Genomic DNA, 24,940 nt, shown 5'->3' on the forward strand with positions numbered 1-24,940 from the left:
CTGTAAACTGGGAAGATGGCTTTGTTTAAAGATCACCTGCGGTGTCTGTGGATTTTACAGTGCCACTTCTGCGTCTTTGACTTTCTCAGGGCGGTTCAAATGGCAGCCTGCAGGCAGGAGCCGACCCAAGAGACATCTCTGCATCTGACTTTATGCTGGAGGAAAAAGCTAAGTGTTGTTGGTCAAAGAAACTGTGTGTCTGACAGCCGCCCTGTGTCTAAAAAGAGACTTTGAATGCAACTTATTCCTGAGGAATCTTGTTTAAGAGGAATGGGCTAGAATTAGGGTTGAATTTCCTCCATGATGACCCTAGCCGAAGACTACTACCACAGGCTATAAGCAGCATACTAAACCTGAGATCTGATTAAGTGGAGTTAGTCCACCCACACTCCGCACACTAATCTGTATTTCTAACCACTGTTAACCCATTCTAGAGGCTACAGAATTATAGAACTGGATGAAAGGAAATCTCCTAGAAACGTATCAGCCCGATCACAATATAGAAAAGGCTAGATCCTGCCTTGTACAACTCAACTCCTGCTTTCGTATCTTGGACTCTCATGCTCTTTCTTTACCCTTTTCACATATTTCAGTTGACCCTACTTGTACTCTTTGAACTCTTCACCTTCTCTTGTCCCTGTGCTGCCTCTTAAGTCAAATGAGAGGTACCTCAAACCCCTCCTCAAAATACACCTCTTTTGCAGTTCGTAACTTGCCTCCTCCATATTTTTTAACACTCTTGACATCAGACAAAGCATAAAAATTACATGACTAAACTATACTGTAAAGGCTGTGTGTGTCTAATCCAAAAAGTCTGGTATTAGCTTTCACTCAGAGTCACAAGTGCTATTTAATTTTAATTCATATTAATCTTTGCTTCTAAGTGATGAACTGCATTGTTCAGGAAGTAAATACTGCACATGTAATCAAAATATAACAAAATCAAATTCAGAAGTAGTTATCATTCTAATATAAGTTTCTATGAAAAAAGCATTACAATACGGATGTCAGCCACAGTTACACTGCCTTGTCCATCTTACGAGAAAAAAAAATTGCATTCAAAGAAAAACGGATGCATCAGACACTGGAACAACGGTGAAGTAAATTTTCATGTAAGGCATAGTATATTTGCATATTCAGTTAAAACTTGTTTATGTTTCTCAAACAGCTTATCTATAATCCCAGTAACTGATAATTCTAAAGTATCTCTAGCATTAATACACACACAGTTGTACCTTGGAAGAGCAGTGATCTTCCCCCACTTCTCTACACAAAATCTTCTCGGACCATTGCTGCCCCGTAGAGAGGCAAATCCTTCATAAGGTATGCTGGATGTGCCTGTAACAAACTGCCAGTGCAAACAAAACATCACGGATATTGGAAACACAGATGATGCGGGTTAGAAATTTATTTATATCAGCATACCCACTGAAGTCCAAATGCTTATGTAAAAGCATTTGCAAAGTACAGAAACTTGTGAGGTGCAAGTAATAAATGCTACTTTAAATGGAGGCTAAGGGAAAAGAGACCATTTCCTGATAGGGCTCTAGAAAAGTCAACTTGCCAGATTAATTTCTTTCAAAGGTTTCTCTTTGAAAGAGTAATTATGCTACATAAATACTGGAGAATAAAACACTACTAATATCAAGTTACTTAAACTTAGGCCTAAGTGAGTTTTTCCCTACTGTTTTTATTCTGTGTTAAGAGGAACTAATAGAAAAGTAATCATATATGATAATGGCTTCGTGTTAAGCCTTTTCGGCCATGTGGATTTCAATATCTTTATAAACCATTATTAAATACTATAAGGAAAGGACTAAATTCTGAAGGTTAGGTAGAATCCCACTGCCATTTGCTGAAATGCTGTCTATTGAGCAGATTTAGTTAGAACCTGTCATGTCAAACATGGTTTTTGACAGATCAGAGGCTACTTAATTTTTAATGCTCTGGATATGATAAAAACTTTTGCCTAACAGATGTGACAGGAACATATAAGCAGACATCTCTGCCTCTCCATCAAATGAGATGTCCTGCACTGCTTTTTACAGACCTTTTTTTAAGTACTTAAACATATAAAAAAAAGAAAATCCTTGATCGATACTCATACAAGGTAACTCAATGATCAGATGCAAATTCTGAATTGTTAAAAACAGTGGATTTCATAACAGATCAAGAACATGGTATGGTTTGAGGTGGGGGTTTGTCTGGTTTTTTACAGCTATGATAGAGATAATCTGAATTTTAAAAAAATTAACTCAATAGTAAACCCACATGTATAAATATTCCTCTGTTGAGAGGTTTTCATCCTTCATCAGCAGGATGACTGGATTCTGCAGGCTGACTTAGTGAAAATGGAATTGGACTGATTTTCGGGTTTTCATCATTATTTTCTAATTTGAGGCACTTTAACTTCCATCTAAGCTTTCTCCTTCCTAAGCTGTACAAATATTATTAAAATTTCTACCTAATGATATAACCAATTACACAGTTTTCCTTTTCTAGCTTTAATAGTCTTAATGTACTTTTAATCAAACAATAGTAAAGCATTATTGGCATCAGATACTGTATCTTAAATGTATTTTTAACTTAGAAATCTATAAAAATAGCTGTGAGCTTCAGTCACTTAAAACTATTACAGTTAGTCTCTGAGGATTGCCAGGTTATTTGCACTAGTCAGCATCACCATCATTTTTGGATGTCATAAACCTGGATGGGACTAGTTTGGCATCTAATTTTAACGATGCACTATTTCTACACAGATCAGCTGATTTCTTACCTGTAAAAGTCTTAGTCGTTGTTCATTGTTGAACCTTTCCACAGCAGCCCAGAACCACCGAATGACAATGTGATTGTCATGATAACCTGTTAAAACAAGAAGAGCCTTTATACCTTTAAGTGCTACAAAAGTGGTTGAGAGAACAGTTAATAAGTTTTTCCTAGTTTGGCCCTCGTCACAATAATGCCATATTTCTTTATCCAATTGCAGCAAAGGACAGGAGGTGAGAGAAAAATACTCCTAAAATGCTTAAAAATCTTAAAGGCAGAGAATCGCTTTACTATGACAAAAAGGAGTGAAATCTCTTTTGCAAGCATTTCTTCCATTAATCAATCACTAACAGGAATGCCAGTTCTTGAAATATTCCAATGCTGTGCTTTTTATGTATCTAAAGCTACAAATGATGCTGCAAGGATCTCTCAAAGTAGTTCCCAAATCTTCCATTGTTTTCAAATTATCTCAACTGCCAGCCTGCAGTCACTGGGATTACTTCTAATTTCCTGTCGTCTCTGAGAGTGGAAAAGAGGCAGATCCTACTAAGAACGGTGACCATTTCCGTTTGTCTCCAGTGTCTGGGTGGTACTCTACTAGTGTGCAGGTGAACACAGTACTTTCGGTGGAGAAGACTGCTCTGTAAGCTATCCAGCCAAAAACAGCAAGGGAAGAGCTGCATGGGGAAGCAATGAAGCAAACTCAAATGGACAAATTACCTTCTCCTAACGAAACTTAACCACAGAAGTTCAGAAGATACTAAAGATCTATCTCATGGGATGGTTCTTTAGTGTCTCAGAAACTGGGTAATTCCAGGCCCCCCAACACTGTCAGTGAACAATTCAAAATTAAGATTACCTCCTCTATACTCTGTATTATTTCTCCAATCACTCAAGTCAATTTCTGCTGTTCCAGCTATAACCAGTTCCAGTTCTCTGGCATCAAATACAGACACGAGCCTCGCGTCAACCACCTGTGAAAGGAAATAAAATGCATAGCAACATTTCTTCATTTATTGATTTTTGCCTCCCCATAAAAGGCTTGTCTGCTGCTAAGACATTTATCGTGTAACATGTCTCTCACAAATTGAAAGAATTAAGGTTTTTTTTCTTTTTAAAGGCAAATAAATGGACTTCTTTTTCTTACACTGCGGTTCCATTCAGTTTCATTAGAGGATCACAGTGATTGGGAGAGAATTTTATTGGCAAATAATATTGAATTATTTCAGGACAAATTAAGTTCAATACATTCAATTTAATTGTCCATGTTAAAACAGGTAAGAGAGAAATACCTTGAAATACATTCAGTCTACTGTGTTACACTGAGTACGGCATGCGCACAAAAACCCTCAAAGGCCCAGTGAAGAAACAGATGGGTCACTTCAGCAAGCATTCACTGCTAATCATACAAATAGTGATCAATAGTATTTTCCAGTTTAAAGAAGATATATAACCACAGTGTTTAAGTCAATGACTAACAATAATTTCTTTTTAACCACCCCACTCCCCCCACCCCCCCCCCACCCCCCCGAATATCTGTAAGGGCACTTCTGATTATATATGTATCTGCTTTTTGGGACTCTGTATTTGGGAAATGTATATGAGGAGAAAAATATTTTGGGAGGATAAAGGAAGAAAGTAAATTTCAATTTGGAGTTTTTCACCTCATAGAAACCACGAACTAGACTTTCTGTTTGTTGTACAACTCCTCTCTCAATTCTCCATTTGACCATTCTTTCTATATATTCTTTCTTGTTCTTTTCAGTGACTGGGATATTGGCACCTCCTGGCTTTAATTCCCGTTCTGTGATCTTAGGAAAAAAATGACCGAGTGACAACACAGTATTATAAAGGCAAAAGAAAGAATTGTAATAATTTAAACTTTTAAGTTGAATTAATTCCTCAAAAGCACTAGCCAAGACTGACTTTAGCAAACTGGAATATGTGAAATAAGAGACCATACAACAAATCTTTTTTTGGATAAAATCGTATTTTAAATCCCATTTAGTCTGAAGAATCTTCGTATTTAGTATGAAGAATAAGCTGAGAAGAAGAAACAATCTTTACAGCGACTAAAGTAGTGAAGTCTTCTAAATAATACCATAACAAAGGTGTTATGATATGTTTGAATGCTAACTCTGCGACAATTAAATTCAGGTAAACTACCTCCAGCAGAGCAATCCAAAATTTTGATATTTCAGATAGTCTCCAGAAAATCTCCTTAACCAGAAGACATGTTTGACTGGTTACAAATAATAATTCCTCCTTAGATTTCAACATTGTTTTCATCAACTGGAATTTTATAAAAAGTTGTTCAAATCAGCAGGGAATGATAATCATTCTTCTGTCCAAATAAATGTTTATCTAGCATAGCAGAATACACAAAGGAAAGTAAATTAAGAATCTTGCACACCTGCCCAAAAACTTCTTCATTTACAGTAAATGTGAGATCTAGGATATCATGTATATCGTTGTCTTTCATCCACTGCAAACTCTGGTGAAACTCCTCATCGAGATATTCCAGGTCACTCAGGTCACAGAGTCTAACATAAACAAGAAGAAAACACAGAAATACAGGTGATGGCAGTAGTGTGTGCTCAGTAACTAAACTCAGACAGGACAGTCCTGAAAAACAGACTGAGAATGGGAGCCAAGAGAAAAATCAGTAGAATAAAGAAGACGCTACTTCAAATCTCTGTTTATTTGCCTAGTAATAGCAGTTACTGTATAACACAAAATAGTTTTGTTAATATACAAAACTCAAGAATTTATTAATTTGAAGACACATTGCTTTTTAAGCTTATGGTGAGTCTGCCCCATGTTTCCTGTGACGAATATTTTGGAATTATGAAAATACATACATTGAAGAGACAAAAAATTCAAATCATAAAAGAAACGGTACGTTTTTATAACAAGCAACTACTATCCTTTTTGCTTATGTGACTACACTGCCACCTCTCTCGTCTCTTCGTTGTGCAAAGAAGTCTGTTCAGATACCCCGCTTACCACAGAAATATCTTTTTACCTTTTGCCATATCTCCCCTTACCTGGTCCTTCTTTTACAAATCCAACCTGTAAGCCAATGGCCCCTTGCTGTCTTTAACAGTTACTACTCCAAGCTTTGAACATGTCAGCTGTTAATAATATTTAATGCCGTGGTGGCAATTTCTGCCATTCTTCTTAACTCCTTAAATCCTGCTCTGTGAAATAGGACACTGGGGCTATTCATTAAGTAAGGTGCTTTTCAGCTGCAGGGTTCCCTGCCTGCTTCTATTCTTGGGTCCGTATAAAGTCAGAAGAAAGCCCTGTACTTTTAGTTGGACGCTCAAGTGTAGTTTAAGTGACATCCTGCAGTAAAAGCCCATACATCAAAGTTGATGAATTGGGCACAATGTCCCATCTGCAGAGGTAGTCTGGATGGCACATCAGTTCTGAGGAAAAGGAAGGTCCAGGGCTTAGATGGGCAAGTTGCATGAATTAGGCTGTGTACAAAGGTGGCCGCCCCATCATTTTTCATTTTAATGTTCAGAGAACCACCAAGTTAAATAATTAATTTAATTTGGCAGTTACACAGTATTAGTATTAAAGTCCATCTGGGGTAAGTCCTCACTCTTATTAAAATGATGCTGTTAGCATTTAGGTACTTTTAAAATATATGTGCAATAGGAATGGACGCATTACTCCACACTACTAGAATGTATGATGTTTTATACAAAAAATATCCTTCCAGACTTCTCAAAATCAGCTTTCAAATGGAGGACAAAAAGTGAAGCACCTTAAGTTCATCAGGTGTTAAATTCCAGACATGCTGCGCAAGTGCAGCTCTCATTGTTTCAGCCAGAACAGGAGGAGTAGTTCTAAAAATGAAGTATAAAGTATATCAAAGCAAAGCTCCTCAGAATGGAGATTGCCATCCATCAGTCTACCTCTGAGAACGGGTCTTGCGGTCTAAGTTACAAAGTGATTCATATCCTATCCTATGAGTCATTACAAGACAAATGAAGAACTCTATTAATATCTGGAATAAGACCACAGCATTTCATTGTACAACTTCAAATGTAAGATTTTTTTGTAGAAGAAAGCTGATAACGTGGCTAAAACAAAACATGGGGTTTTCATACTGATCAGAAACAACATTCTGAGTTATTAGGTAAATGGCTAATAACCATGAGTGAAAACAAGTGAACTTTTTTTAAAAAGTCCTGGATTGAAATTAAATGATTAAATTATAAACAATGGCCTGTCTTCTTTGACAATAAAACATCGTAATTTATCCATACACAAATTGGCATCAGCCGTGGGGAAGCAACCAAACAAAAAAGCATACAGAACAATTCTACTCACATTCGGAGGAGGGCTTTATAAAAGGGTCGTGTAAAAAAGGCATCTAGCAAATATTGATGTATCAGAGCAAGACCAAGAATTCGACCACTAAACCTGAACCTGGAAGAGAAAGAGTTACAATTGTTACACTGAAACTTTGTGGTTTGTACACTGCTCTGTCATCAAAACTTACGTATATTTCCATATATATCAATCAGATAGCTATGTCTAAATTGTGGTATTTTTGGTTTTTTCTTGTGTTTCTTTTACATTCTCAGCAAGGCACAGAAAAAATGCAAGCCTGCAGGGTGTGGAAAATCCCTCAGATACCTAAGTTGCAACTTCTCAAAAATGTCAAATCTGTATTAACCCAATCAATCCCTGCCAGACTAGCCTTTTTACAAAAGCATATCTTCCAAAATGATAGCCACTCTTTATTTTCTTTACACACCCTATATAGGATTAACTCGTTTTCATGTTACTGGGAGGCCAAGGGTTCTTCTACTCTTTCCCAGCCTGACAGTTCTTGCTGTCTGTCTTTTCTGCTTACAGTGGCTCCTTGCTCCCTCTTCTGACTGGTGATTACAGAGTTCTCCATATATTTTCACAAACAGTAGCTGGAAGCTTTTTTATGTATCGCAGTGCTCACCAGCCCTATGTCAATGGGATCTAAAGGATCTCCTTCTCTCCCCTCTCTCTTTCTTCCCCTATTATGTTCATTTTGTCAGGCGTGTAAGGAGGGTTTGGGGGGAGGGAGGGAATTTGAGAGATTTGAGATCAGATGGCAGCAACTCTGAAATAGTAGGGTTTTGCAAATAGTAGGGAATATTTGCAAATATTCCCATGTGAATAAAGATCCATTGTGAAAAATCCTCCACATTTCTGGAACTAGATTTAAGTCTAGTGTTCTTTTTCAAAGAAAATAACGTTTCTTAAACTTTCTGCTTATGCATCCTCAGCAACATTTTTATTGGAAAGATTAGGGCTTTATTATACCTGCCTGTACACAGGGTTTGCAAGATGAGGATTTGACAGTCAGAGCCTTCTCCTTCCATGCATAACTGCTTGTCACAGCTGCATTTTCTGAATTCCCCCTGAGGCTGTACAAAAGCAGTGCTGTCACTGGCACCAGCACTCCCAGAAAGAGAGGGGGTCATGCCTCCCTCACCCCCAAGGTCTCTGGTTCGGCACTGCAGAAGCCAGGGATGAATACAAAATGTTGGCAGAAGCTGCACAGCATGTAAGGTTTTTTTCTCCCGTTTTTGCTAGACTGTTCTGCTTTTCCAGTACAGCATATGCCATTTATTGTTGCAGTAGTTGAACAGGTAGGTTGCTTCAACTAACTGAACTGGATGCAGCCACCCATTTAATTTTCTATTAATTTTTAAAACTAGTAATGAGATTCCTTTCTGATATTCATTCTTCATAACTGGCTTCCAATAAATAAGAACTCAGTACATTATCTGTCCTACACAGATGAGTAGTTGTCATTCCACTATTACTGTAATCTAACTACCTACACAACAGAATTCTCTGTTAATAGTCACAGCACAGCTTTACAGACTTACGGTGATGCCATGGCTTAAATCAACTGATGGGGATTTAAACTGGCTTATAAACGCGAAAATGGGATTATGTAAAAATCCTTGATAACTATTTTAGAAGTATGTGTGTATGCACAGACTTTGCTTAAGAGCTATGTAATCAGCAGTCTTCCTCCCGCCCCAATTAAGATACCTCCATACATTTCCTTCCAATAGATATGTTGGGTTTTTTCCCACTCAGGAGACCTTGGTACTCTTTAGGAAGACTCAAACAAATTACATACAGTAACACCTGTTTGAAATCTCCCTTAATTTCCTTAGCTGACAAAAAGCCAACGTTTCATTCTTTTTTTTTCCATGCACAAGAGGCTAATATTGCTTTAATGAAATGACTGCTAATGTACAAGAAACGCAGAGAGTTGTGTTGTGAGACAATCCCACGGTACACATTCCAAGTTGCAGTTTTGCTGACCTTGTGAGAAATAAGATCATTTAAAACCACAAGAGAAAACAAAATCAGGAAAGTCTACAGAAATGCAATTCTTTTGCTGCTGGTTAAAAAGATCAGATTCTGTGTTATATGTCTGATAAATATAAGTGGGAACAACAGAAAACATATCTGAAAAACAAAAAGAAAAAAAGTATCTTACCACTCATGGTGATTGTCTACAAAAGCAGACATGGGACTTATTTGTACTGTATAGGTATCGTTGGCTGAATATTCAAACAAACCATAATACGGATTGAAGAGCTCTCTAGACACCAGGAAAAAAAACTCTCTTGAAGGCCCACTGTAGTCCAACCTTTAAAGAGAAACTTGACATTACTATAAAGTGTTCATCGCGTGCAAAGAAACACTTTCTTGAATCTACATTCCTTACACCGTATTTTAATTAAAATTTCGTAAGATTTTAACCAGAGCCCTTATCCTGCAGATTGCTTAATGCCAAGGTATGTGAAGTCCTTGCGGGGCTATTCTGAAATGGCTTGGAGGACTGGAATGAAGTGCTGTATGCGGGCTGCTCTCATCAAAAATTTTGTCTCCAGCTGTAATGGCCTCTTTGCCACAGGAATATAACCAAATAATTGGGGGCGGGGGGGAGGAGGAAACATGAAAAGAGCCAACATGAGACCTATCTGCATCTGACAAATTAAGAATGAAAATGAGCGACGCTCATATTTTGTCCTTGCAGACTTGCAACAATAGGACAATTTGAAGGACAATATTTCTGTTTTCCCTAGCAATATACTCTGAGATTACTTCAGTGATTTATCTTTCTTGGTCTAAATTTTCTTGTCTGTCTTCCAAACTTGAGTGTATTTAAATGTCTTTTGGAGAGTGCATTTCCTTTGGGGTTTTTTTGCTATTTTAAGATTCCAGTACTAATGAACAAGGAATCTAAATAACCTCTTCTTCCTGAATCATAAACAAACTCATTGCTGACAAAGCACTGAGACTGAATTTTGACATTATGCTGCAGGTCACCAGTGAAATGAGTTAAGTATGAAGTTAGTGCTCTGGTAGAGTTGGAAAACAGAAAACTAGGGATTTTCCTGTGGGGAACAGAGATTATTATAATTCCAACAAATAGATATAAAGATACATCTTCTATAGATTGAAGATTTCATACTTGACTCTTAAGAAGGTCTTGCTTTAGTACTAAGACAACGCACAGACAGAAGTATTGCAGAGAAGGTCAGCTTTCACAGAGGACTTCTGCTACTTATGTTTTGGCTCATGAACTTTTACAGAAGATAAACGTAGACGAGAGTTGTTTTTGAGGATGAAGTTGTCAGGAAAGTAAAGGGTAGGTACCATTATCAAGCTGAGGACAAAGCCTCTTTCCTCTGTTCAATGAAAAACATTTTCCCTTCAGTCATTTGGAAACACTTAGCTTCTGTTAAGCTTCAGAAGTGAAGTACTGAAACAGATCCTTACCCTGGCAAGAAGGGCAGATTCCATCTTCAAATTGCAGAAAAAAAACCAAAATGGTTTGATATCATGGACAACTGTTGGATCTTAATCTTGGCACAAATACCAGGATCAAGTAAAGGGTCATCTGGAAGACTCTTGCAAACTTCTGGGATAATCAGACTCGCTATGAAATCTTAAGATAGAATAGAAACTTTGTGCTTGACTACCAGCCATTTCATACAGCTCCTTTTGTACGCAGAGTTACTGTGAGTCATGTTAAATAAATCAATCATGAGAGTCCTGCACTGCCAGTCAGATTTATCCCACAATTAAAGGCTTGGCACAAGGGTGAGAAAACTTCATACAAGAGGTATGCAACCACACAACAGCTGCAACTGTGGGGCATTTGGGTATTCAGGAGTAGAGTAATATGTTGTTGGCAACATGACTCATGTCTCCTAGGAAGCACCATTAATACTTCAGATTTACCACTCTTAAATGCAAAGCAGCTTCTGCTAATAGTTAATATATCTTAGGGAAAATAACTTTAAGGAATCATACTCTTTGTATCAAAATTTTCTTCATTTATCACCACATGAAGCATGAATGTAAAAACATTAAACTAGCATCACAGTTGCATGACTGTAGAAATTGAAAGTTCAAGGAAGATACCAAACATCATGAGACATGATAAAAATCATATGAACAGCAGTAACTATGTCTGAGTTGCCCCACTTACTAATTTATACACCAATAAATCAATAGTTAATAAAATGTTTTAATTTGTGAGGATTTCATTACCCATTATTTTAAGACTTACACCTCTTTACTGAGAGGAAAAGAAATGCAACAGCCAACTCTCACTTAAAAACTTCATAAAGGAAAAGGAGGAGCAAATAGGAAACAATTAACTTTCAGTATTCCTCCTCTCCATCGTCCTCCTCTCCTCCACCCTGACCTGTCTTTCTACACCTAGCCAAATGAATAGTTTGATGTGATACATATCCTTGCACCATCTCTGATGAAACAATACTGTTTGCACACATCCTTTCTTCATTCAAAACACAGATTTGTAAATAGAGAATTGACGTCATTTTAATTTGACTTTGCTCTTAATTAACTCGTTCTTTTCCATTAAGAAAACAGTCTTGTGTAAAGCTGGATATAATAGGAACAGGATGTGTCACCCCCATTTCCAGGTCACTCTTCAACTTGCTGTACTGAGTGATGAAATGCGAAAGCCTGATGTCTGATGAAAGGAGACAGTCTATCTGGATCAATCTCTCTCTCACGTATGATTTTCAAATTTTCCTTTTCATTTTTAAATCTGAGTTGAGGTTGTAGCTGCGAAAGTAAAGGCTGGTAGGGCTGTGTAAGACAGGCCTTGTTCCTGCATCCCCACCCTGCTCTGTCAATATAGTGTAATCTCATCCTGCACCAGCCTTGTCATTCCAGTTCTGAGTTTTTCCTCAGACAGCATGGTGATATTATTTATATGAACAAGTCCGCACTTGGCTCTCAGGTGTCAACATTTTTTATTTTAAGACTTCAGTGAGTCCTTATTAACACTAAGCACTTCAGGGTGAACTTTAAACAAACAACAGGATTTAGGGGTTTTCAAAGACAGATCAATTTTATCTAATCTTGTATGAGATGTTTCTATTGCAACTTAGCTGTTTTAAAGACTCACACATCGCATGGCAATAATGCACACTACAGCATCCCAAGAGCTGGGTGCTGCAGTTTCCTAAGTATCCAGGAATAAAATTTTGAATGTATTTACAAATACATTCATGAAATATATCCATAAAAATATTTGTGCCTAAGGCAGTAGGCTTTAAGATCTGACAAAGGGGGCACAAATCAAGAGACGAAAGAGGCAAATAGTACATTAAATAGTACATTGTTCCAGTTTCACTTGCAAAGAAAATCTAACCACATCTTGCTTTGCAATGCACATCTCGCAACCCGTAACATGTTAGACTTTCATCAGACACAGACCGAGCACTCTCTGAAGTGACTTTGAAATGTCAGGAATATTTGCATTTATTTGACAACTAGCAGCAGCCTAGTTGCTTTTATTTGTGACACAGGCCCTGGCCTGGAGAGGCAATGAGGCTTTCAGCTCCCATTGCCTCAGACAGGAGTTGAATTAAGGATTAAACCTCTAGGCTATTCTTGAAGCACCCTCCCTCCAACAAATGGCAGCTGTCTTTTAACAAGCGCTGGAGATACAGTGTCGGCACGGACAGAAAAGAAATATGAACAACACGAGAAAATTGTTTGTTTTTTCTTTGCTTTCCCAGCAACATTCTGGGAAAGCAACCAACCAACTATTGTGAAAATTCACATAAACACACGCATTACTTCTGCAAAGGCAGGATATTACATTTCACAAGGCCTAAAAAGTCATCTTGAACAGCTGTATGTTCTAGGCTTATGTATGTGGCATTTCCTGACTGCTAGCCTTCCTCTTTTCACTCTAGACCACAAGAAGTTTGGTGAAACAGCAGCTGCAAGACACACAGTTTTGAGATCACATTTACTTCCCTGTTCTACTCACCCTTCTTCCCCAACAAACGTGACATAGAGTTTATTTCTCTGCAGGTCTTTTCTCGAGTAGCCCATGATCTGGTTAAAGGCATCTTCTAGCAAGTGATCTCTCCTGATGATTAACCTGAAGAGCAAAATAATTTTGAAACAGCAATTTGTGAACATGAACCACAGTTGGAACCATCTATTTACACTGCAAGGTAACAAGGTGACATCATAGAAATACACATTTCTGCTGGGTAATTTGATCCAGATCAGGCAGCTTCTGTCTGTTAGTCTGTCTCCCTCAAGGACCTACTTTAGATTTCAAGAAAATGTCTCTCGTACAAAGAAGTGTAGTTTTATTTTTTCTACCCTGTTTCTTCCTTAAATTTAAGGCTTCGATGGGAAAGGTCCTGAAGTGGGCATTTTCATTACGTTTAAAATCCTTTTTTAAGGCTGAGCCTCTAAATCAGTCTTACTGTAAGCAAGAATCTAACATTTTATGTAAACATCAATCTCTTAACAAGGAAAAAGATAAAACCATGGGAAAGTCACTGAATGGTAACTCCAGAATCACACATCCCTACGTTATCTCCAGCGTAAGTATGACAGGACAAAAAGTCTAGAAGGAATGGCAACTGTCTGCCCAAAACCAGACTGAAGCATCACATGTGAAAGCATAATGTACCTTTTAAGAGAAAAATTATGAAAGCGAGGAAGTGTCATAAAGATCTAAAATAAGAGGTGAAAGAATCCTCCTTACTTAAACATTTTATCTTCTGCCAAAAAACTGTGTTTAATTAGTTTCCTGAAACTTAGCTTGCTTTATATTCAAATACTGCCTTATGTGTGCGTTTGATCAGTCAGTCAGACCGAAGCTGGAAGCTGCTGCCCATGGAGAGGCAGCTTACCCTGCCACACAGCCTCTTGCAAAGCCCTTTCTGGCCTTACTGCTCGTGCAGAGATCAGTCAGTGATTGCGCTGTGCTATCCTGCAGAGGACACGGAAGTGGAGAGGCCAGGAACCGGCAAGGCACCTGGGCAACAAGAGGACCCAGGCAGTATGCAAGTTGTGCTGGGGCCCTGGTTTGAAAAAAAAGCAGGTCAGTGTGTGCCTGGGAAGGGAACCCAGAGAAAACTTCTGTTCAAAAATCAGGCTGTTGTTCTGTTTCAAACTCCATGGTGTGATGGCAAATAGGTCAGGAAAAAAAGGTGCAAGAAATGTAATGGATCTTACATGTAGCACGTGCCACCCTCTTCTACCAGCTATTTGCCCAAGCATTCATGACAAAACTTGCGTAGATTAATCTTAAGTGTTTATGATTTCATTACATTATAGGCAGACAATGTCCAACCCCTGCCTCTTAAGACTGTCTAAACAATACCATTTTAATCCCATTTCAGTTGTGGAAAACTTTTAACATGCTCGCAGAAATGAAGTCTTAGCTCTGCACAAATTCCTGCAAAACGTGAGAAGTGACTGGCTATGGGAAATTAAAAAAAACCAAACAACCAAAAACAACAAACAAAAAGCCTACCCCCCTATTCTAACATAAGAAATGGTTAAAAAAAAGCTCTGGTGCCTCATGGCTACTATGAGAGTATCAAACTATGAGAGTTTGATAGCTGGCACAAGAATTGGTAATTTACAAAATTATGAAAGTAATCATGATGATCCTTAACATAACAGTATGTAATCACACGATTACCAAATAAATGAAGGAGGGAAGACCTCACTCCAAGCACTCTAGCATTCAGAGTGCTGAAGGAAAAATATTAGCAGTTTTTTAAGGTGATCCTTGGAATTTAATAACATTTAATTATATGAGTCCTCTTTACTGAAGAGGACTGTGATATCAATACAGGCAATGATGTACGAAAGATAAGCATATCTAATTTTTTCAGTGGAAGACGACATGAGAAAATATAACTGTTTATATCATAGCAATTGCTATAATGGAAGAATTCAGATGCCTCCTGTTCTGCATGCCTCTTCCCAAAGAGCTTTTTGTCATTGCTATGAATCACATGCTGGCACTAAGTCTTTTACGACAGGCTTTGTATTTCCAGAAGTGCAAGGGTAACCATAAACATCTGCATTCCTTCTAATGGGAAGAAGCTTGTAGACGTGCAAGGCAAGACCATCTGCCTGAGAAACAAATCCAGTTTCATGAAATTCTTCAACATACTTCAATTTCCCTGGGCCTTGTCCATATCCTTTTGTCTCCAGCTTCCTGTAAAAGTTCCTCAGCTTGGCTTCAAAGTCTCTTTTGTAAGGAGCTGGAGCTCGGGCATTGGCACGCTGAGTACCTGCAGGAAGCAATAAGCAAAGAATGAGCTGTAGTGACATGAACTGATTAATGTCTCATCCTCTACTGAAAAGACTCCTTAATAGCAAAAGGCATGGTATGTGTTTGGTTTAGTCACCTTTATAAAGAGTAAGAGCTGCATATCTTCAAATCTGCTCTGCATCCAAGACTTTTTGGTTGCTCATTTCCAATAGTATCATCTTTCTAAAGTAAGTCTTAGAACAAATCCAGGTCAATGCAAAAGATGGATTAAAAAAATAGCACAATCAACTGGAAAGACTTAACTTTTGTTTGTCAAGTACACTTTATGTCTAACCTCTAAAATAGCTCATGCAATAAATGTTCTCCTCTGTTCTGGTTTTAATATTATCAGGAAAAACAAGAATTCAGAAATGAAGCATAAACAGACTGTACTCTGCTGTGCCCCTGTTGAATACATCAAACTGAAGAAGGAAGACTTTTGGAAATTCCCTAGTAGAAGTTTTTCCTTGGGGAAGTATAAGGAAGAAAAATATTGGAAGAATGGAAAGACTACCAAATTTAAGTTTGTGGAACTTTTCACATGTGACTACAGGAACATACACGGTAGTCATCTAAGTGAATTTATTTTTGAAAAATTGTTTTTGAGGGTCAATTTCTTAAAAGCAGGAGAGGCGAGACCTGTGTGCCAAAAAAAAGGCATACCCCCACATCTGCATGTACCAGTCTAGTATATACAAATTAGCTGTTTAGTTTGATCTATTCTGAATATTACAACCATTAGAACTTCCATTGCCTCCCTGGATAAATTACTTCAGTTGATTTGATTGCAAGAAAGTGTGTCAAAGAGACAGTTAACCCCAGCCCTTTTACTTTCATCTTCTCACCCCTACTTTTTATAACGTTAAATTCCTCCCCTACGTGGGTGTATAGACATCCCCCCAAAAAAACCCAGAGTGTTTAAAATGTCTCATTCCCTACAGTATACATAGGTTGCCAACTACTTATCTGCAACTGGTGGTCATCTAAAAGGCCCATAATGCACTGGAAGTACAAATGAACAGTTTAGAAGCATGTATATGTAGATGTCTTCTAAGTGACAATCAGTTCCTTACGTGAGTTTTCTTTTGGCTGCCTGGATGAAACTAAGCCAATACAGAAACATTTTTTGCTACTATGGGTGAAGGCATGAGAAGGTAATGTTTCAGGCGATGAAAGAGAGAACGTGTATCCGTTCAGCCTGTGGGCAGAGACCAGGGGAAAAGGGAGCAGCTTGCTTAGCCACAAAGCATACGCGTCTGACGGAAAAGGCGACGAGCACGTCCTGCGGAAGTGGCTGCTAGAAAAAGCTGCAGAGTCGATCTCTCTGCAGAGATCAGAGAGACAACGAGCGAGATCAGTATTAACCCTGAATGCCATTTACAGGTCATTAAAAGACCTGTCTGACCAGAAAGACACTTGCCACTTGTTCTAGGCTTAGAGTGATGTGTGGGAGGAATAGAGAGTGTCAGAGCTCCAACGGGAACATGCAGGACCCCTCTGGAAAAACAAATCATGGTCATTGATTAATCTATAGTGGTTATCCTCTTTTACTGAGAGCACCAAGGGCTTCTAATGATACACTCAGCTGAATTCTCTAGGAAACTTACAGAAACTTGAAACTGTAAACAGCCTTTTAATTATTGGCCTTTTCTCCCTACTTTGTTTATTTCGCTGTGGGTCAAAGTAGGTACAAAAACATAGTCACTAAAAAAACGCAACAAAAGCATACTTTAATCTTAACCCCTGAAGGAAGTTTTTGCTAAGAGATACCGCAGAGTATAAATCTGGTAACACATTACTTCGGGGTTCAGAAATCAGCAGTATATTATTCTGTCAGCCCATGACAAGTCCTCATTGCAAGTCAGATGCATATGCCAAGAAATTCCTGGGCAATTATAGTGATTACTTCCGCTTTGAGAACAAAAGATGTTAATGGAAGAGCTAAAAAACGCCAGTGATGTGATAATCATATTTGATTTTCAGAGAGGTTATATTCTAAAACAGATATAAAGAGTAGCTTCGTGACTATTCATCTTTCCCAAAAGAGAAAGTGCAACTGATTGTGACTGATCTGAACAATGGATCCTTAACACGCAACCTCGTGCAGTGCAGCACAGCCAGTTTAGCTGATGAAAAAACACAGAGCCTCCATAGAAATGATGGGCTATTTACAATTTCTCATCAAAAAAGTCATTTGTACACCAACACAAACGTGCATACTCGCAGACTGACAGGGACATTCAATGGTCTCTCTATCTTTTTCTATGACACAGAATAGAGATTACAATTTTAAAGAGAATGGGACTAAAACCATCACTGTTCATCCTTTACTGTGTGCTACTTCTTTGAGGAATAGATGAGAATATCACGTGTTAGAGACTGAATGCATTTTGAAATTACTTTGTTGGAGTGAAGTCCTGCCCAGCATGCTTTGGTGCATGTAGTAATAATGAAGAAATTGTAACTCTGAAAGTCAAAACTGTTTTTCCTCATAAAAGACTGCCAGGTTTGCAGTTGGAAATAAGATGCATACATGCAGATTTCATTCTTCCTTTCTTTTCAACAAGGGGCAACAGTTATATCTAAACCATGTATGTCTCCAAAATAGCAATACATGTGAATGTTACATTTTGCTGCTTTGCAGAATGCCATAAGGACATCTTTGGACAGTTTCTTTGAATAGGTCCTACAGAGGTCCTATGTCCAGTAGAAGGAAAAGCTACCGCTCTAGGACATGTTTATGAATGGTTTTAATCTGGTTTCTTGAAAAGGCAAAGCTTTTTGTGATTATGTACTGGGAAATGCCCATAAAAATCCCAGTACTTTTTCTGATAAAATTTTCTTATTGTGTGGAACTACCTAGAGTTGCTTACATCCCAAAGGTTCTCTATTTATCTGTATTTTTGTTCTCAAGTTTGTTAAAATCCCCTTAAGTCATTTCTGATTTACTGCAGTAATTTCATTTTACTTACCTATTAACTTCTTGAGAAAACTAATAGTGACATCTATAAACTTCAAATTGCTGTACTTAGCCTTCAGAGGTCAAATGGAACTTGTCATATTTGAAATAATTTAGTTCTGATCTACAACTTAGTTAATATGTAAAATAGCAATTTCATTCCATTCTGATGTGTATTTCCAGACAGCTGCAATATGCTATCTTTTGAACTCATGTTAAGGGACAACAATCTGGCTTTACATAAAATTGTCACTCATTGCCCCACAGCCCCATTAACACTGGCATTTTAATGTACAGTTATTAGATCTCATATTTTTCATTTTCTAGGCATCAGGATCCCAGCACGAACAGTCACTTAGTTGTTTCACATCAGTGAAAAACAAGTTTGCACGTTTTACAAGTCAGAACAAAATCACAACCTCTGAAGTTGTAATACACCAATCTTTTCTACCAGCAAAACATCTTGTAAGCCCAAGGCAAAGGTGCAAGTTTGACAGTCAAATGCAATCACACTTGTTGACTTTGCTCAAAAATAGGACTAAATCTTTGTTGTTGCTTGAGCAAGAGAACTTGGATCTTCAGAAAGGTGGAAAGTCATTACATGCAGCCTGATGTAAACTAAATTATGGGACTGGCTCTACTGCAGTATCTTACAGATACCATTATAATGAAAGTACTGCAGCGGCAAGCTCACTGACCACTCAGAAGATGCTTCAGCTCATGTAACTTTACCTATCTGAAAGCTGGGAACTGCAAAGTGGAATAGGTTATAGTTTCCAAATAGTAGGTTCTTGGCTTTAGGCTGCCATGAATTTCAATTTGGAAAACCAACAAAACTACAGTTGAACAATTTTTCTATTGTTTTTGTTCTCCGACTTCTAGGAAGGCAGCAGGAGCATGCTACTGACTTTACTGATCTGGAACTGGTCCTTATCAAGTATGAGAAATGGTTTCGTACAGCCCCTGCAGAGGCTGTGCCTGAGCAGCTTACCTGGAGAATTCTGAGGCGAAGACACCGGCGAGCCTCTTGGGGATTGGCAATAACTAGGATGAAGTAAGGCATGTGGCGGCACATATGACATTATCTCCTCCTCAAACAAGCTGATAAAAAGGAGCAAATAAGAAATAACATGTTTATTTGAATGAATGCCATTTTCACTTTCTAGGAATAAATCTCTAGTTACCATCTCTAGTTACTAGCCTGCTTTCCTTCCACTATGCACACTTTAGAGTGCTACAAAATATTTTATTGCCATTCCCTCAATCAGACCTTGAAAGTTACTAGAAAACAGTAATCACTACGTTTGTGGGACATCCCTATACATAATGTGGTATTTGTTTGCAAGGTTAAAATATAGTTAATCAGCCTTTAAAATTTGCTTTTTAAAACAAACAAAGAAACAAACAAAAAAACCAAACTTGTGTTCCCAGTACAAAGGGGTCAACAACCTTAGTCACACTTTCCTGGAAAAAGATCTGCAATACTGCACAAAGACCAGGAATACAGACAAACATTCTAGGCCCTCGGGATTAAAAATCACATCTGAACTTGTTGAGTGTATTGAATAGTAAGCTTGTTGGCAGAACAAGTTACTTCCTTATTTTATCTTTAATACTAACACTGTTGCTGAAACACTTCTAGTCTGTTCAGGTTGAGTTATTTCATGCCTCATCTGTTCTTGCTACATAACTCTTAAGAGAAAAACAATAAACATTTGGCAGCCTAATGACTGCATCTGTGTACAGAGAGTCTGTATATATATTAAAATTTCAGTCTTTTCCCAAAATTGACATAAGCAAATCCAAAAAGAGATGCAATATCTAGTATCAGAATGGATCTGATATCAAAGCCTATGTTGGATGTTAAACACAACACAGATAAGAATAAACTGTTGAGATCCTATGTAAAATTTATTTTCAAAAATTGAGCTACAGAAAGAATCACAAGCCAATCTTTTACTGTAGAGCTCAACCAATGAAAGCAATATTCAAATAAAAGATGTTTCTTACTAAGTTTTTTCACCAAACAAATACTTAGAAAATTTTTTTGCATGAGGTCTTTTTCTGGGACAGGTATTTTCTGGCAGTTCTTTTTACATTCATGACCAAGCGTTGTTTTCCTCCCAAGTTACATTTTGATGCTGAAAATGTGACAAAATATAAACCACTGCATCAACCTTGGATTAAATTAAGAGTTAAGATGATGATTTGTGTTGTATTCCAAACAACATGTTTGGAAGAAGAAACTGAAAAATATTTTCTGCTTAACACCTGAAGCATAATATAATGCCATTCTTAAGAGTATTTTTAAAAATGTGATGCGCTGTACCTCCTTCAGTCCCTAAACACATAGGGGTTGGTTTGTTGGTTTTCAGTTAGCTGCAACTTCATATTTACTGTAGCATATGAAAAAGTGTGCAGTGTTACCAAGCAGTAAAAATATCAGAAATAGTGGTTCCACCCAGTTATTCCTAGATCTCAAGAGTGCTTTACAGAACAACTGTATCATTCCCTCCCAGCTGAAGAAACAGAGGCATGGAAATGGGCAGTCTTCCCCAAGGTCATCCAACCAGCCAAGCTAGATACAGAACCCAGGTGTCCTGAGCCCCAGGAAGATTGAGTCATCATGATTAGAGTGCAGTGTTTTCAGGGTTTCACAGACAAGGGTCATGATGACACCCTGCTAGAAGATACTGTTAAAAGTAAAAATCCACCAAGACTAAATTATGGTAAAAAAAGAAATTTCATCATCTCAGTACACCACTGTTTTAACTTAGCCCACCTTCGATTTTACACCAGTATTTACTCACAATACCTCAGTCTAGTCTTGAGGTATAACATCCAACGTTTTAAGAAACTAATGGATGCATAGATAATATTTTATCAATAATATGTTCTCAGGGCAACGTTACTATTAGATTATTAATAAAATGGGAAGAAAATCCTCAAGCAATGCTTTTCAGTTAGATTTTTTTTTTTGGCGGGGAGGAAGTAGATTAAGAGAAATCTGAAGAATATGATAAAGTTATTCTATGGAGATACTGGCTACTACTTTTCTCTTAAAAATTAGTTATACTGATTATTGCTTTTCTACAAATGAAAGATTGCAATCAAAATTTTGAATTTGCTTTACTTCCACTGTAAGAATTATTTGCAGTCTTTGCTGTTAACAGAACACTAGAGGAAATCAAACCCAGTCAAAGAGCAATGATAAAACCATTCATGCAATCTTTATTTAAAAACAAATAGCTGAAGCCGGATTTTTTTGTGTAAACCTGTGTCATTTTCATGTGTTATATATCAAAACAAAAATCTTAAAAGGTTTTTTAAGAAACAATATTCTTATTTTAAAAAAGCTTCAGCATGGCTTTAAAATGAGATTTTTCTTACAGCTGTAATTAATTCAGAGATTTAGGGACCAGAAAGGATTATCATTATGCAACCTGACCTCAAAATACTACTACTAATGCCAATCCTATTTCACTAGATTCAATTTTAAATGTACTCGTTAATTTCTTGATGTGCTTTTACAATGGATGAGAATACAACATGAAGATACAAGGGTTTAATTCTAGCGAAAAATCTGCCTGATTTTTTGAGTTAATTGCTTAAATGAAAAATATTAAAGAAGCAGCTTCCCATTTCTTGAACTCTGTAACAGTATTTCCTTTATTAACGAGGACAATGCTTGACAGCATAGTGAAGAGGCAGCAAGACATTAAGGAATAAAAACACATCTCAAGTATGAACGTTCACAAATACGGACTTCCCAAACCACAGAACTAAACAGATGCATTCTTAAAGCAGTAGAAGGCACATTCTTGCAGAGAGATCTAAACTGTACCACCTATCTAAACGTCAGAGCTGGATGCAACACGACAACAAAAGGTGGTCTGGGCAAACCCATATAAATCACAAGCCCAGTGCTCTTGCACTCGCCCTTCTTCAGACAGAATATCACATTCCATCACTCCTATGAGAAAATGTGACTTCCAACTACCATCTAGAAACCAAACATGATGAAAATAAAAAAATCTGACCCTTGAGTTGTAGCTCTCCCAGCTGCAAGTCCAAGTACTGAAGGGGAAATGATTAGGTCACTAAATCAGCACACACTACACTCACGGAAAGGCTCCTCAGCAGCTGCCACAGCATATTCCATATGCGCATCGAAAGCAGCAGTGCCTACCTGAGTAACATGACAAGGTCTGCATCACTGGATAAACGCACCAACCCAGGTGTTCCCTCTGTCCGGATGAACTGGATCTTCTCCCTGCGTAAGCAAAAAAAGACTTCCAAAATATCTTTTGCAAGTAAGGCACTAATGTACACCACAGCAACAAGAAAAAGTACAGGGTATATCATAAAAACCTCCAGGTTATGCTTCTGTGTTTCAGAAACCATTTTCTTCCCTGCCACACCACGTCCATGTGAGCAGCAAACTATTACAACCAAAAAGCTAATTTGTTCTGAGGAGTGATTCTCCTGTTGCCCTCATCTCTTCAATGCTCAGGCTGCTTCAGGTAGTACAGCCATTCAATCAGTAAAAATAATATCAATCCTTCAAGTTCGCACTAGCTGTGTCCCTGAATTCAAAGTAGGAGGCTGAGCCCTGCAGGAGGACACTACTATTCTGAAAGTGAACTGTTTAAAGAGGCACTGTCTTTTTGAACCTTTGTACAAATGCATGCCATACATTACAATGCACACTTGTGATTTTAAAAGTGGGGTTTTTGTAGCACACTGCATTTAAGAGATATCCCAGAAAAACCCTTGTGCTATTTCTCCCCCTCTGTCTCACCCAAGCACACACCCTTCCTCCCAGACCCGGTTTGGTCACTATTGTGGAATCTATGCATCCTAAACTCTAAGCATAGTAACACAGAGATTTTTAGGATCTATATTGAATATAATTCCTTGGTTGATTCCTGTTCTTTTTCTCTGTAGAGTTTTTTCCTGCATTCTGAAATGAAAGTACATCCCTTTTATTTTCTCTCTGTCAGTACAAGGTATATGATGGTACAGTAGAGATAAATTCTAATTTGGCTTTACTCTTCAGGAGGAAAAGAAAACAAAAACCAAACCCGTGTAGTAAAACCTGTCCCAATTCCAAAGGAGAAAAACCCCAAACAAACAGAAAAGTAAAGAACTCCACATAAGAACAGCAGCATTGGCTCAGCTCAGAGGTCCATCTACCCCACTGTCCTATTACCAACAGCGACAAGAAGGTCAAAAACAATCCGTGCAATTGACAGTGTAACAAGGCTGCTGGCAGCTGCACACGGTTTAAGCCGCAATAGGAATTTCTGGAACACATCATTTCATGCACAGCACTTTCAACAAAAGGATCAAACCAAATTTCTTGCTATCTGTCTCTAAAATCACGGTGCATAAAGACCTTCTCAAGCAGTGGACCTAACATACGTTCCCTGGTAACTTGCACTACATTTACAGCATATTCAAGGGTGAAAAAGGGGCACAGCCAGGCTGTGCCACGAGCCCCCCAGTCCCTGCTTGCCAGGGGGGAAGTTGTGGCTGTAGCAGGAGTGTGTAATTCAGTGTTTCTCTATGAAGAGAGATACTGAAAGTCAAGCACCTGCTTCGTCAACACTGTGGTTGCAGCCAGTCAAGACTCGAGTTCAGCCTGGAAGCCCCATAGTTCCACTAGCACAGCACCGAGACAAAGCCAACATGCACTGCCCACCTGCATGGCCCTAGAGTGCCCAGGGCAGGGACGTCTGGACACTTCCAGAGCCTAGTCCAATTTACATCAGTGCCGAAATGGCAAGATTTGAGGAAATAAATGGTGGATTACAAAATACATCTTAGCATTTAGTTGGCAGCAACACCAGGAGCCAGAAGGATGTTTTCTGGGTTAACTACCATACGCAGCCCTCCAAATGAATGCAATCCATGACTTCTTGGGGTTGCCAATGACAGTTGTGATTTCAATGATAGTTTTTAAAATATATGCCTTTTACCTTCTGTTAAGATGTAAATTACGTTTAATGTATAATAGGTGCCTTTGCCTGAAGCCTTTTACATTATTTAACAGCCTCTCAGTTTTATCTGTGGTGGCTTGCAATGAGATTTGATCCTGGCTACATGCTTAATAATAGTACGATAAATACAATGTCCTCACTCCACCATAAAACCTCTGAACAACAATTTTCTACCTGTATACAATTTCACTGTATATTTTAATAGACCCTCAACTTCTTATCACATCTCTTCGTTCTTTTTAGGAATGAGAAATTATTTTAGACAGAAAATGTGAGAGATCTTTTCAAATTATCTGTCCTCTTCCACTGGCCAAACACTGATTTTCCTCCTCACCAATGTAATAATTATAATAGTAATCATCATCATCATTCTACTTCAATTGCACTGAGGTCCTCAAAGAAACAGATTACAGACAGCTGTACTGATCACTAAAAAAAGTGACACAAAGAATTCATAGTGTGGGATTTCACTTAGATCTTAATTCATCAAGTGTTACAACAATGTCATTGGAGTTGCGTAGTCTCACTATGTGTCAAATAGACATGGATTCCAATAACTTGCTAAAT

General features: G+C 38.0%; 1 protein-coding gene across 4 annotated transcripts in view; it reads right to left on the reverse strand.

Moving 5' to 3' along the window:
• The window catches only part of HECW2 (HECT, C2 and WW domain containing E3 ubiquitin protein ligase 2), a 175,675-nt gene that overhangs the window by 13,854 nt on the left and 136,881 nt on the right, over positions 1-24,940 (reverse strand). For all 4 annotated transcript variants that reach the window (XM_076342260.1, XM_076342258.1, XM_076342259.1 and 1 more), the window contains 11 exons: positions 22,561-22,644; positions 19,363-19,472; positions 15,272-15,392; positions 13,112-13,225; positions 9,284-9,436; positions 7,111-7,209; positions 5,180-5,309; positions 4,431-4,577; positions 3,626-3,740; positions 2,777-2,862; positions 1,236-1,348 (listed from right to left, as the gene is read on the reverse strand). In XM_076342260.1, coding sequence (XP_076198375.1) covers positions 1,236-1,348; positions 2,777-2,862; positions 3,626-3,740; positions 4,431-4,577; positions 5,180-5,309; positions 7,111-7,209; positions 9,284-9,436; positions 13,112-13,225; positions 15,272-15,392; positions 19,363-19,472; positions 22,561-22,644 — 1,272 coding nt within the window. The remainder of the gene's footprint in view (positions 1-1,235; positions 1,349-2,776; positions 2,863-3,625; positions 3,741-4,430; positions 4,578-5,179; positions 5,310-7,110; positions 7,210-9,283; positions 9,437-13,111; positions 13,226-15,271; positions 15,393-19,362; positions 19,473-22,560; positions 22,645-24,940) is intronic.

The sequence above is a fragment of the Aptenodytes patagonicus genome, chromosome 6, assembly GCF_965638725.1.
Source record: "Aptenodytes patagonicus chromosome 6, bAptPat1.pri.cur, whole genome shotgun sequence".
NCBI lineage: Eukaryota > Metazoa > Chordata > Aves > Sphenisciformes > Spheniscidae > Aptenodytes > Aptenodytes patagonicus.